The 13,939-nt window shown below is 33.1% G+C and overlaps 1 protein-coding gene across 1 annotated transcript in view; it reads right to left on the reverse strand.

Annotated features, from left to right (window-relative positions):
- LOC123677188 (TWiK family of potassium channels protein 7) overlaps nt 1–13,939 on the reverse strand; it is a 109,896-nt gene that overhangs the window by 25,345 nt on the left and 70,612 nt on the right. Inside the window, exons 2-4 of the mRNA XM_045613761.1 lie at nt 12,267–12,661; nt 11,992–12,202; nt 9,920–10,095 (exon numbers count right to left, since the gene is read on the reverse strand). Coding sequence (XP_045469717.1) covers nt 9,920–10,095; nt 11,992–12,202; nt 12,267–12,483 — 604 coding nt within the window. The 5' untranslated portion in view covers nt 12,484–12,661. The remainder of the gene's footprint in view (nt 1–9,919; nt 10,096–11,991; nt 12,203–12,266; nt 12,662–13,939) is intronic.

Raw genomic sequence — 13,939 nt, forward strand, 5'->3', positions numbered from 1 at the left:
AGACCAACTTGAGTTTCACAAAAAAGTAGGACAGGAACGTGAAAACCGCAAGGCTCTATCTTAAATAACAAGCGAGAAACCTGGCTGTCTCACCCAAAATGGGATGCACTGTACAGGATGTCCCAAATTCGATGCTCACTGAAAGCATCTCAAGAACTAGTAGAATAAGAGAAAAAATCTTCAACAATCCCGATCTCTTCTTTCAAAATAATAATATATCACAAAGCTGATCATAGATACCTTGATTAGTTGTCGAGTTACCTACAAGTTGTTTCTGAAAGATGACTGTTTCAAATACTTCGCTATATCTCGGTTTCTGTTTTTTGTCATCAATTTTTACAATTCTTATAACAGATCATAGAATTTGATCACCATTTTAGTTACGTAGAAGAGAGTTGGCGTTTTTTTAAATGAGACACCATATTTTTCAACAGTTTCAGTTTTCAAAAATGTCACCTATTTCAAAGATATTGAGTTCTTCGACTGAATTAAATCTCGAAATACATATATTATTGTAGTGACTCTGTCTGCCCGAGAGATGGCGTTGTAGGGCTCGAGCCACATTCTAGTTCGACCCCGGTTTGTTTATGGGGGTTTTCGTGTTGCAGCAGAGTCACCTCTCCACGATGGTGTGAGAGGGTGTCTTAGGCAGAGATCGTTGGATTGCCTGGAGTCCACCAGCGATCTCGGGACGAAATACTGTAATCCCTAGAGAGGATACGCACCTACGTAATTTGGCCCGAGTATCGCCAAATTGTAATATATAAAAATGATGATGATAAAATAAATATAAAATATTTATACATATATGTGTACCTAACAAAAAAACGAAAAACTTAATTGTTCATGGAAGGAATGAAATTTTTGAACAATCCATAACGGGATGCATTTCGACAAATCTTCGGCTAAAAAACCGCATCGAAAAATATAGAGTATCCCAATATTCCCAATTAATAAACAACAACTCACCTCCATACGTGTAAAACAGTAATTAATTTCTATGATCTGAGTATCACATAAACCATAAAAATTACTGTAGAAATCACTATCAAAGAGTTTCAACAAACTTGGATTCATTTATTCGATGCAATTTGAAAATTCAATAAAAAACAGGGTGCCCCATAAGATAAAACATATGTTTTGTCATTTATACTTTTTTGGTACACCCTATTAATTTCCAAACAATTTGGAAATCTTGGAAACTTTAATGGAGCCTAATGATACTGCATCGAAAAAATATTGAAAACTTCTCAACGCTTGATCGTAATAGAGCGTCGCATCAATGGTGGAATACCCTGTATAGTATATTATACTTTTTAATCTGCGCTCTTTCTGCGGTGTTTCATACAGTGACCACTGATGCAATCCTCAGTAGGCAAGTCAATGGTCCCTGTCAAGTACACCTATCACCTCCACAGCTGAGCGTGCTAACTTTGCCTTAAAATGGTTGGGTTTATGGCTCAAATAGTGATTCATCAAGCCAAGTAGCTTGATATTTTAACCAACTACTTGACTTGAAAATTAAGCTCGTGATAAATTACATACTTGAACTTGACTTGAGTTGTTCAGAGATATTTTTTGCTTGGCTTGATATTAAGCTACTTTAGCTACTTGATATTACTTGAGCTTGATACGCACGAGTCGCCGTTATATATTTCTCTAATTCTGTGGTTATTCCGTTCATTCTTCCACACCTTGTAGAACAAAATCGTGCGAGAATATATCAGAAACGCACAGTTTTCATGGTTATATTTTATTATTCTATGTTGGTACTCCGAACTTTCCGCCACGGCTTTATCTGTCAATTCATCAATTTGCCTTAAAGAAATCAGTTCTGCCAACCAACATTTTTCAATGCAAAAATCACTAAAATATATTTATGGAAATATTTCATTAATTTCAATGAAAATGCAATGAATTAGAGAAAATAATGTATAATACTCGTACAGAAGGCTCATTCTACCACTCGTTCATTCCAAAACTCGCCACTTCGTGGCTCGTTTTTGAATTTTGAACTCGTGGAAGAATATCAATGCCTTCTGCACTTGTATTATAAATAACTATTCTGCTAGCTCATGCGCGATTAGTCAGAATAAGGGGATTCCCCGAACCCCAAGATGACTGCAGCCATCGCCAGCAGGGGCGTAACTAGACTTGACTCATGAGGGGCGTTAGCCCTCATTTTGAGAAAGCAGATTCTTTCAATTTGTTAAGATTTCTCTTTGAATTGTTAATTACTTTTTTTTTCTTCTAATCAACCAACAACCCATTCGTTACAGCTATGATTGCCAGTGTGACTTTTTTAGTAGTTTTCCCGCATTTCCATGAAATTTTTTGAGGCAGCAATCTGCTGGTAGATTTTGGTAGTTTTAGAAATCTAATATTTTGAGTATCAGCTCTAGCGACGGAGGAACTGAGGTACCTAGACGGTTGGGAATTGGGATGCCTAGGTTCCCATGAATCAATTCATTGTTGATTGAGGATCTGTGTGATTCTAGAAGAATCAATGCAAACATAATAAAATCATAAAACTTTTTTGGTGATTGTTGGCTGAGAATAATCACAAAGGGTGAATCTACAGAGGGTTTCCCATTAAAAACAGATGGAGTAAATTTCAGTTGAAAGATTCCATCATCGGGTATTAATACATATCAATCTTATTTAGTAACTAACCATACGAGAGCGGTCTTGGTCCGTGACCTTAATACGTATCTTACATTTTTGCGTCCTCTTGTATAGGTAGGTCGCGCCTGAACCAACTCTGTGCTTGGGCGGTGGTCTTTTTTTTGTCGGTAAGAAGAGAGAGCGAAGCGACGCACAGGTCGTCCAGCTTTTTAAAAATTCGAGAGTAGGGTAAATGCGGCTTTATGAGGCTTTGAGAGGGCTTGGAGGGAATTTTCCGTTCTTTTAATCGGTAAGGAGATTTGACGATATTTACAAAAAGATATTTCGGTTAAATGGAAATACTCCGAAGTATTGGACGCTCTGAGACTATACAGCGAGTTATGAACGAAAATGATGAAAGTTGCTTGGATGAATAGAAAGAAAGAATATAACCCGTTTAATATCACCATACATTATGCCTTTAACTCTAACATTAATGTAATTCAAACGAAATTTACAAGCAGGATCCTTTCTTCTTCTTGTCATTATACAGGTTGAGTAAATATTCAACAAACTTCAGCAATTCAAGCAAACCATAAAAAAAGGTCGGGCGATATTTACTACGAAACAACACTGCTTCTTAGTTTTTTGGAGGAAGTGATCTATGTATATGAGGTAGCAAAACCATAGTGGACCATTTTTCACTGCAGATAGCGTTTCAAAGGTTACCATTAGTATTTTTTCCATACTTACATTGAAAATGAATCATTTTTATGATTTTCAAGTGTTGAAAATAGGTCATTCTTGAAAAGGATTCAAACTATTTTTTTCACACCTGAGATGTGAGTATAGAATATAGGTCCGCGTTGTTCAAGTATCATCTGGTCAATACAAAATAGCCTCTATCGAATTTCTATCGTTCTCATTGAACGTATTACTTATCCATTTATAGTAATCCCTTATAAGATTCTTATGACCAGTTGCACCATTTGCCTAAACATTGATTAAAATTTAAACATCGATTAATTTCTGATTTCTCTTAAGAAATCAGAGTAATCAATGTTTAAATTTTCGATCAATGTTTAGGCAAATGGTGCAACTAGCCCATTCTATTGCAGTTTTTATATATGTCGATGAATTTTATTTTTCTTCACCAAGGAAATATTTTTGTTTAGTATTAGTAGTACTACTAGTAGTATTGTTTTCGACTTTGACATCTATACTGTCACTTAAAATACCATAAAATTGTTGAAACAACAGTGCCGGATCCATAGGGGTGCTGATAGCGCTTGCCCTTGAGCAATGATTAGGGTTTCATAAAGCCAAGTAGCTTGATATTTTAACCAACTACTTGACTTAAAAATCAAGCTCATGAAGAATTACATACACGTCATATATTTCTGCAAGTCCAAGCGCTTAGGGGGTTCCCCGAGCTCCAAGATGACTTAAGTGATCGCCAGCAGGGGCGTAACCAGTTGCGACGCCAGCTTTCAAAACCAGGGGTGGCCAAGAGAGGGCCGGATTTTTTTTGCAGGGGCCAAAGTAAAGCGAAATTGTAGTTCTGCTATTTTTTAGTCTTAGTATGTCAAATTTTAGGGGGAAGCCCGGCCCCCTGGCCCCTCTAGCGTCGCCACTGGGCGTAACTAGACTTACTCATGGGGGAAGTGAACCCCCACTTCGAAAAAGAAGAATCTTCGAATTTTTATGATTTTTTTCAAAATGTTAATCACACTTTTTTTTTCATTTCTTCTAGTCAACCAATAATCCCCCTCGTTACATCTATGATTGCCAGTGTGACTTTTTAGCAGTTTTCCTGCATTTCTATGAAATTTTTATCAGGCAGAGATTCACTAGTATAGATTTTGGTAGTTTTAGAAATCTAACAATTTGAGTATCAGCTCTAGCGACGGAGGAACATATAATATTATAATATGAGACTATAGGCGCATATGTTTAACAACTGAATTTTAAGGGAAGAAATAATCACAAAAGTAAAAAAAGCATCAAAATATTGTTGATCATGAATCGATTTGATTAATCCTAAATCTAAATCTTTCCTTACAATCTAAATCTGAAAATTAAAAAAACGTTTTCATGAGATACGTGTTATATGTAGTATTTCAGATCCAATTTCGAAAAGTATCTTGTATCTAGTATCTCGAACAGTCATATTCAAATAATTCTGTATTTAATTATTTTATCTTGTGAATTTTTTCCAGCCTCGCTTTTGGAAATATTCAAAGATATTAGGGGAGACATAAGGAGGCTAGCAGAACCACTTTAAAACATTAGATTTATTTTAGGCTGTAATTTCAGGCTAATTTAGCTATCCTCAAATTCGCAGAGAAATCGCGGCTTCTGCTAGCTCAACGTTATAAGTTAGCAAAACCTAAAAGCCTAATCATGTAATCAAACAGTGCTTGGAGATTTCTCAATATCAAGAAACTGTATTTTTTCATATTTTTTTAGTTTGTTTTTATTTATAGTGATTTATTTTTGGTTTCTATTTCATTCAATATAGTTTAATGTATAAAGTGCTTTTCGCAAGGTTCCTTCTCATTTCATCATTTTTTTCTTGATGTGACACTACACAATGCTAAAGTTGAGTACAGTACCTTAAAAAAATTCAAGTATGTACTTGATTAATAAATACTTGACTTGACTTGAGATTGAAAAACTACTACTTGACTTGAGCTTGACTTGATTTAAAGTCAAGCCAAGTAGCTTGAAAATCAAGTCAAGCTGGGAATCTCTACCAATGACGCTTCGTCTTCGTCTGACTCATTGTTGAAAAATGGAAAAAACTTTTTAATATTTTGAACAATTCCTTCTGTGTAGCTTTCATGTGAATTTGGTACCTACTGTGCGAGGTAAAGGTAATGAAGAGACGGTGATAGGTGAAATCAGATTGAAATGAGGATTAATCAGAACGAATCGAATTTTTGCTGCGGTCTCAAGGACTGCACTACAGCGGTTAAAGAGTTGATGCTTTTGTTTTAATTAAAATAATAAAGGGTTATTCTAACTGAATGGATTAGTTCTCAAATGGAAATGGATCCAATTTCAATAAGCATTCAATAATTTCATATCGCACTATATTCATATTGATGTTCTGAAATATTGATGTGTCTGGAATGATTTGCGTATGCCCATTTTATGATTTATCTACGATATAATGAAATATTGCGCTATCATTTCAATTGAAACTCGAGAGACATAGCCAATGATTATTATTAAACGAAAAGCTATTTTTTTCACAATTTTTTTCTGTTTAAATCGTACTAACTATCTCCAAACAACTAATTTCTGTAAAGCTCTGCTGCTAATGTCTCTCAAAACCACCTTAAAAATCCGGAATTTTCCGAACGTTATTGCGGAAAATGAAGAGGAAAACGAGACGGTCCAAACACAACATCGGTCCACTCGTTTTTGCCACTCGGAAGATCGTAGAGGCGGAAAATAGCCTGTTTGATCGTCAGTTCGAGTCCTGAAACTTCACAGGCACTTCGAAGGACATAGTGACAAATTTTCCGAAGCTTCAAACGAACCCTTCCTGAACTTTGAGTCGGTGGTTGCGACAGTTTATCTGTGAATAATTCCTTGGGTTATTTGTTCTGGTTATTTAGGTCTGGTTGAGTCTGACAGGCATGAACGAAAGTCAGGAAAACAATTCGGTTTTTTTGAAAAAGAATGTATTTATTCAACTGCTGGAGCATACACCTAAAGATAATTGAATTAAAAAAATATGACCACAATTTGAAGTAAACAGGGTCAGAACTATTTAGGGGGACACTACAGGGATATCGAAAACCGTTAGAAATACAGGGTGCCTTAAATTACAAAAAAAGTTGCGGTAATTAGTGTGTTGGTAAGAACAGATCTGGAATATCTCCTATATTTCCCGAGATATCTCGAAAAAACTATTTATATAATATATTTATATATTTTTTTCTGTATAACTCATTTGTTTCTAGAGATAACTGCACGAAATTCGGTTTATAGCCATTATCCAATTAATTATTCAACACATTAATAACATGAGTTTTCAGTTCAGAGGATAGATTGTCCAATTTTTCGTAAGATTTTTCTTACATTTACAAAATTCATATTTTATTCTGCAGATAAAGATACACACCGATTCGATTTCTTAGAATTAATGAGAAACACATATATAAATTGTACAAGGGTTGAATCAATAGTGCTAGATCGGGTGATAACTCTTGAAAATTTTGGACTAGGAGAATAATTCAAATTTTGACGGAATCGACAGTACTCAGCTCAAAAGCTTGAATCATTTTTTAACTCTACAGTCTGGTCCAAAAGTGATGAAACACGATACCAAACGGTTCGTTTTTTAAATGAGAATGACCAATTTTTATATCATCCACATAATCTCCATGAGATTTTGATTTTGAAATACCCCACTTGTCTCCTTTTATCTGTGATATATTTGGACGTAGTCCACTTTTGTCGAAAAATTTCATGGATTTAATGGTTTGAACTATACCTTTTCAACTTCAAATTGAGACTTAACAAAATCAAATTGGGAATTAACAAATCCAAATCGATAATTAACAAATTAAAATTGGAAAAAAAAAACTGAATTCAAATTGGGAATAATCAATTTCAAATTGAGACGACATTTATTGCCCTTTTTTTCTATGATATTCAAACATATTTGTGTGTCAAAAAGGAGAATCTATACAAACGTTTAAATCCAGAATATTATCAAAATTAAATTTACCCTATGGATCGCAAGTCCATATAATGAATTCACATAGAAATAGATATTGTCCCATTTTGAATGTGTTCAGTCCAAATTTGAATTTGATTATTTCCAATTTGAATTTGTTATCTCAATTTTAAGTTGAAAAGGTAAAGAGATCATATCTTGGAAAACGTTCGAGATAATTGTACAGTGTACAGAAAATCTCGATTTTTAGTTTTTTTCGAGATATCTCGGAAACCATAGGAGATATTCCAGATCTGTTCATACCAACACACTCATCCCTAAATAACGAAACTTTGTCTTTTAAGCCACCCTGTATTTCTTACGATATCTTTATAGTGTCCCTCTGAATATTTCTAACAGCTAACCCTGTATATGAAATTCCATCAGTAGTGTGAAAAATAAATACAATCAATTAAAATTCAATTTACATAGAAAATCACAAACAAGAACTAAAATTAGGTGACAGGTACTAGGAGTAAAACCAGCAGATAAACAACGACTATCTGAAAGAAAAGGAAAAAGGTACTCATGTAAAGTTTGATATTCTGGAATTGCGATTGATTCATCCCTAAATATTTAGTCTTTATTGACACGATTGTTCATTGAACAGCTATAATTTCTTTTTTGAAAATCTCTTTTGCAACTATGTCGAGCCTATGGACTCATCTTCAGGCTGAAAAACATACCAAAACAAATTAGAGACCAAAAACTACGAAAAGAACAAGCAAAATTCACTAAAAGTATAAAACTACGAAAAGAACTAACACAAATTCACCAAAAGTATAAAATAAACCAAAACTTTCCAAATCGCAATAATTTAAATATTAATTATTGCCATACTGATCTATTTTTGCGAGTTTGTGCTGGTTCTGTTTGTATTTTTACTTCTTATTGTATATTTCGTAGCTAGAGGGATAGTTCATATAGTAGGCTCCAAACTGTAGCAATATAAAGCTTCAAAAAATAGTCAGTTGTTTGCCTATAATTCGATTTATTTCATTGACTAAGCCATAATGAGCAATAATGAATCTGTCATCAAACTAGCCAACCCATGAAAACACAATGTGATGCGAAAAAAATAGATAATTATTAGGCGTTATAAGCATCCAACCACAATTTGAGATAATCTAAATTTGCTATCAAAAACACAGTTCCATAAAGGCTCGAAATAAGTGCATGACTAACCTATACAAGATTAATTAATTCGAGATATTTTGTCAACCAACTATTAACGAGTTGATAGTTCAGATGGATTTCTTCGAAATTTTTCTAGGTTATGCCATGCTTTGCATGGAATATGCTGGTAGCGGCTGTTATCAATTTGCATCACTGATGGATGGCATTGTTTTTTTTTAATATGCGTATCTCACTGTCTACTGCCTATAAGAAGCGCCATAATATTCATGTCATTGAGGAAAATTGAAAATTCAATTGCAGCAGGCTGCGTGAGAAAGGCATTGTTAAGACTCTCATAGCGAATATGGCGGGAATGAATTCAAGTTATTCAATTCTCGAAGGGGAGCATAATAGACAATAGCATCAGAATGTACTTGAAATATTTTAAGTAACCAATTCATCATTATATCACCCTGCAGAATTAAACCATTAAAGCATCTTATTTCATACAGCCTATTCACATTACCACAATAATTACGTATTTCGAAAGGTTCCTCCAGAATTTGGCTCTGCTATCACAACATTCCCAACCAGCTTTCTTCAATGAAATGCCAACAAACGAAAGTAAAACATAAGATAAAAATATGTCCCTTTTGATATAATATTCTGGGTGAGGTATTTAACTTGAGACAATTAATTATCTCAAAAAATATGTGATTAAGAGAACAAATGTTTCAATTAAAAGGTATCAAGGGGGAAACAAAATGCACATATTTTGTTTTAACCTTGACCTTGACTTCAAGGTCAATTTGAGTTTTTCAAATTGAAAAGTAATTTTTTCAGTACAGATTCTTTTCCTCATAGAAACGTAGAAACCTTTTGTTTGAAACTTTTTTTCATTTGATTTCAAAATATTGAACAAAATTTTGTTACGGTTGCAGAAATATCGATGCAGAAAGTTTGAAGCAATGTAATGAATCATTCATTGAAAGAATTGATGAATGTATTGAAGTCCATGGTTATCATTTTAAACAGTTACTGAAATTATATAAAATTAATGAAAAAATTATCATTATTGAAATTATTTTTGTCCCGACTGTTCACATAAAATTTAGTTCAATATTTTGAAATCCGATGAAAAAAGTTTCAATTAAAAGTTAAGAAAATCAAGTTGACCTTGAAATAACTTTGAATTTTATTTCAAGGTTAAAAAAATTTGTTCATTTTCTGTCCTCCTTGATACCTAACAATTTCTATATAAAATAATATTTTCTTGAGTACATAGTTCATGAGATAATTTACTGTCTCAAGTTAAATTCCGCATCCTGTATATTCTACTTTTGGTAATATCTTCACACTATTTTCATTGTAAGCTTCCATCCTTCTAATTAGTTAAATTTCATCAACGAAAGAAACAACTCATGCAGTGATTTTTTCGATTCAGATTTCAATTTTTTTTTAACTCACCTATAGTTGTCAAGACTGTCAGGGAATACAGGAAAGCTTTGGCGAAAGTCCACTCCATGAATTCTTCTGTGGTTTCATTTCCCCCTCTGCTACTAACCGATTGACTCTTAGCCGTTTCTTCTTCCATATTTTTGATGAGCTCGTCTTGAAACCTTGTGATCTCCATCGCAGCTAATCTGAGAAAACAAATCATTTTCTTGAAGAAGAATATACAGAATTAGAAGAGATTTTTGGATTTGAAACTTCAGTTTGAAGAGAATAACTTCGAGAAAATATTAATTCTAGTCAGAAGCTATTATGTGCTTGCTCCTAATTTCAATGGTAGTAGATACTTTCAGAAATATGCCTTTTAAAAAAGATACCTAGTGAAACATTTTTTTTTTCATTCGAGCGTTCGTTTTCCCAATTAATCGCTCATAATTTCTTCCAATTTCGAGCCGGCAATGTTCTCAGACATAATAATTTCATGACTACATAACCAATGGAGTTGAGATTTCGGGAGTTCATATTGAATATTAGTTTCAAGCTCCATTCGAAATATTATTTTCTACATTCATGCAAAAAGCAAAACTTTATTGAACTATATTTAGTGGAAAAAGAAGTTCTTTATTGCACTAGTGCAATAAAGTTTTTATTGCACTCTTCTGTCATTCTACTTCAACGTGGTGTCATCATGACGAACAAATATTTCAGCCCGAAGGAAATAACGATGTACAGTTACCAAGTACTAGTACGTTTACAGCAGTAACAAATCAAGAAGTGGATTTAAAAAGTACTTCACTACGAAATATTTATATTGAAAATTGCACCAATTGTTCATTCACTTTCAACATTGAGGGTAAAAATAAAGTTTGAGTTAAATTGTTCGTAACGAATTAGTTCCTGTTTCAATGCAAATCGATATTAATAATAAAGTATTTAAGTTGCGCTTTTCATTTTCCTACACCTAGTGCCGCACCTCAATAAATCATTTTTTGCTTTTTGCATGAACTTAGAAAAAATGTTGTATGCAACTCGTGCAAAAATTGTTTATTGCACACGACGTGTTGTCCAACTCGGCCTAACGGCCTCGTCGGACAATTTCACGTCGAGTACAATAAACATTCACTTTTTGCACTTGTTGCATAAATAACTATTTCCTCACATCATCGGAACCATATAAAATGAAGAAAGAATAGTAGAAAATAAATTTTATTTTCGTGATTACACATTAGATCGGGTTCAGATCTTGCGGCCTTAGATGTTTGTTTATGTTCATGTTTATGTTGACGTTATGTTTGTGTTTATGGTTATGTTCATTTTTATGTTTATTTTTATTTTTATGTTTATTTTTATGTTTATTTTTATGTTTATTTTTATGTTTATTTTTATGTTTATTTTTATGTTTATTTTTATGTTTATTTTTATTTTAATGTTTATGTTTATTTTCATGTTTATGTTTATGTATATGTTTATGTTTATGTAGAAAAGTCATTTCGAGTTCCATGCAAAATTTTTTGTGGATAGCCTAACCACTATAGAAAATTCATGAAAAATTTACTTAAAAATTCTTCTGCGATAATTCTAAATAGTCAGGAGATTTTAAGCATTCTCTCATTAATGCGCCAATTGCATTCTTGAAGATCACATATAACCGAGCATATAACCTATGTTGATGAAGAGGAGACAGTTATGTAGTATTCCAGGATACAATTGGCGCATTCATGAACGAGGGTTTCTGACTGCAAGTCAGTGCTTTGATTGATATGTTTGAATGATTGACAAAGAATTTTTATGTGTGTTTGAGTTTTGATCATAAACGAACCCAACTAAAACCCTACTATTTGCAGGTTCTTAGGTTTTGTCTTCTGAGTTATCGTATTAGCCGCATGCCAGAAAACTTAATCGAAATAATAACTGTCGGTGAAAATTTTAGAGAAATAAAAACACCCTGTTACCGCAAAAAAAATTGTTCATTTGATACCAAAGAGAATTTCTTAAATTTCGAAACATATATTTCCTTGTGGTTATAGAGAATAAACAAAATTTTTTATTTTCTCAATAGCTGCTGCATAGCACAAGTTTCCTCATACCTGGTCCAGTTATCTCTGTAAAGGATATTGAGGCTATAGGTGATCTCCCAAATGTTTTCAACAGTCTTGGCTCTAGCTCTATCGTTTCTGGCTGTCAAACTCGAAGTTGTACTTTGATTGGCCGATCTTCGATCTGTATTGGCAGTGGTAGCTAGGATCTGCTGATATTGGTACACAGAACCACCTTCGATTGTAAGAAAAATTATAGAACCTGCAGATAACAGAACAGAGTTGGTTTGTAAGAAAGAATTATATAAATTATTACAATCCCTCACCTATTAAAGTATAACCGAAAAGTAACACACATATACCCAAATTCGTTGCTAAACCAGCAAAGAATGCTCTTGCATTGGTCCTCGTTTTGGCACTCAAACATTTGCAACACGTGGCGTCCTCTTGTTGAACTTTCCTGTCTTGTTTCTTGAGCGTACTAGTGTTGGATTTGTTTTGCTTCGAGACTGTAGCATAAGATGTATAGTACTCTTTATCCATGTTTCTAGTTGACTAACCTGCCACCTGTTATTCTTGAGATCATTGGCTCATTGAGAGATTTGCTTCATATTAGAATGACGTCGGGAAAAACTGTTGTTTTCAGTAGGGAAGCAAGATTTTCTGGTCATTTTTTATCAGAAGGGAAGACACTGCGCAGATGTTTATCGTTGCTCTAAGTCTGAAAAAAAAAAAGATTTTATTAGAGAATCTGAATATTGAATTCATGATGTGTAGTGTTCTCAATGTGAACAATCATGGTAATAAAATTAGAATAGAAGCAATTTAGAAATCAATGTATTTCATACTACAATAACACTACTATTTCTTTCATTATAGAGAATATTTAATTGTATTCAATGCAAGAAGCCGAACAAATACGTATATGAAAGATTGATTAGACATCACATTAGCAAGAAATATGGTTTTCGTAAATGTTATACATAATACTTCTTCCACAATCATGAATACTAGAAGATATTCAAGTGAAATAAGCGTCAAATTGAATATTTTAATGATTTTGATAATACAATCATTTCAATATTATCATCATAATAATTATCGCAAACATCAACTTCATATTTTTGGTCATATAGTGCATAGCACCATATAATATACTAAACAAGTAGAATTACTGAATTATGATAGAGACAGAGAGAATCACATAATAACTTCCATGATCAAATTATTAGTAGATGAATCTGATAGATAGATTTCTTTTTAATAGAGCTGCCATTATTTTAATGGCATATTCAATAATATAAAATGGTGGTCTATATTCTTAACTCTGAAAAATGATTTTATTCGGGTTTGAATCGTTCACTATAATGTTACATAGTTTTTACGCATATCATGCAGAATATTTCATTTTGAACGCAAGTAAAGAATATTATAGAGGCAAAATAGCATAACAGTCGCGTGAAAAATGTATTGCTCCATGAGCTTATAAGCTTTTCACTGACTATAGGTATTCCTAGGTATTTCGTTAACATTTTAATTATTGCATTCCGGAATTTCAAAGATATTTCCAATTTTTAACTGATTTTGATGAACAGGAAGATAACTCGAACGCCTTGTTATGCCATTTTCGTTTATGGAGATGGAAATGATTGTAGAAAATCGATATTGAATTGCAGGATCTTCAAAAATGAGAAGTACTTCAACCAATTTATGAGAACTCAATTACTATTGATCGTGAAAATCTAATTGGTTCTTTCATCGATTTCTACTGAAATTGTAGTTTCAATTGATCTGTTTGATGCCTTTGAATTTATAAGTCGTAATTTTTATGAGTAGGTTATAATTTTATGGTCATCAATTCTCCCATTTCAATTCCCGAATAATGACAATGCAAGTTTGTAAATTCTAATCTATTCAATTATGCAGGGTGTTACATTATAAACTAGTCAAACAAAATATACGGGGTGGTCCAGATTTCAGTTCAATAATTTTAGCGTCA

This window comes from Harmonia axyridis, chromosome 3, assembly GCF_914767665.1.
Source record: "Harmonia axyridis chromosome 3, icHarAxyr1.1, whole genome shotgun sequence".
In the NCBI taxonomy this organism is placed as follows: Eukaryota; Metazoa; Arthropoda; class Insecta; order Coleoptera; family Coccinellidae; genus Harmonia; species Harmonia axyridis.